The sequence below is a fragment of the Leucopleurus acutus genome (assembly GCF_964270905.1).
Source record: "Leucopleurus acutus genome assembly, chromosome: 15".
NCBI classification, from domain to species: domain Eukaryota; kingdom Metazoa; phylum Chordata; class Mammalia; order Artiodactyla; family Delphinidae; genus Leucopleurus; species Leucopleurus acutus.
Window position 1 is genome coordinate 68717368 of NC_139157.1, and position 1456 is coordinate 68718823.

Below are 1456 nucleotides of genomic sequence, written 5' to 3' on the forward strand. Positions count from 1 at the left end.
TAAACTGGGCATGGGCTCATTTACGTCCTGTGGACCAGCTGTGTCATCTCCTTGTATGAAAGCAAGCATATCCTATGGGATTCTTAGAGAACCCTGAACATCCAGGGTTGTAATAATGCAAAAAGTCAAGTTTATCTTCCATAATTCCATAATCTACAAGTAAGACAGTAGAAATGATCAATGGAATAGAAGTAAATGAATCATGATGAAACTGTTTTCTTTTGCAGAATATTGCCTTCTTTGGGATCTAAGTCATGAGTTGGACGTTCCTCAGAGACCTCCTGAGTGGAGCAAATAAATACTCCACTGGGATCGGGCGGATCTGGCTGGCGGTCACGTTCATCTTCCGTTTGCTGGTCTACATGGTGGCGGCAGAGCATGTATGGAAAGATGAGCAGAAAGAGTTTGAGTGCAACGTTAGACAGCCTGGTTGTGAAAATGTGTGTTTTGACTACTTCTTCCCCATCTCCCAGGTCAGACTTTGGGCCTTACAACTGATCGTGGTCTCCACGCCTTCACTTCTGGTGCTTCTACATGTAGCCTATCGTGAGGGTAGAGAGAAAAGGCACAGGAAGACACTCTATGTCAGCCCAGGCACCATGGATGGGGGCCTGTGGTACACTTACCTTATCAGCCTCATTGTTAAAACTGGTTTTGAAATTGGCTTCCTGGTTTTATTTTACAAGCTCTATGGTGGCTTTAGTGTTCCCTGTTTTATGAAGTGTGATTTGAAGCCTTGTCCCAACACTGTGGACTGCTTCGTCTCCAAACCCACGGAGAAAACGATCTTCATCCTCTTCTTGGTCATTACCTCATGCCTGTGCGTTGTGTTGAATTTCACTGAACTGAGTTTTTTGGTCCTCAAGTGTTTTGTTAAGTGCTGTCTCCAAAAATACTCTAAAAAACTCAAGTCCTCAGTGTGTGAGTGCCACAACCTCAGATATGTTAAATATGGTGAGATGGGGGCCCCTCCCTTGCTCCAGAAGCACCATTTAGACTCAGCCATGAGCACAGCCCAGGGAGGGGAAACAAAGGTACTCTGTGGCACACAAGAGGCTTAAAGCAAACCCGCATCCCTCTGAAGTAGACATAGGCTTCCTTGGAAAACGAAGGGTGTCAGCCTTAATGTCACTTGGGAGGAATTTTTTAATTTTTCAATATGTGCTAGACAGAGGTCTCATTGTTTGGTGGTAGCGTTCATCCCCATGAACCCTACATGAGTTGTGTTTGAATGGTTAATTGCAGCTTAGTCTGAAGAAAGCCAACTAACAGCATTCTTCTAAGTGCTTAGATCTATCAACTGGAAAATATAAAAAGTGACACTTCTTTCTAATGTGATGGCCTCCAAACAACAATTGAGGCACTGGCAATCGTTCCAGGTGGCAGCCAACGCTCCACTCGCTCAGTCCTACTCAAACTTTGTAGAGAAAGCCTGTGATGAGGGTGGGGTAGCAGC

At 44.8% G+C, this 1456-nt stretch overlaps 1 protein-coding gene across 1 annotated transcript; it reads left to right on the forward strand.

Annotated features, from left to right (window-relative positions):
- Positions 1-254: 254 nt before the first annotated feature.
- Positions 255-925, forward strand: GJB7 (gap junction protein beta 7; the record flags this gene model as incomplete). The annotated part of the gene is given in 2 exon segments (XM_082855267.1): positions 255-903; positions 906-925. Coding segments are annotated over 2 exon segments (669 nt in total).
- Between the last annotated feature and the right edge of the window lie 531 nt (positions 926-1456).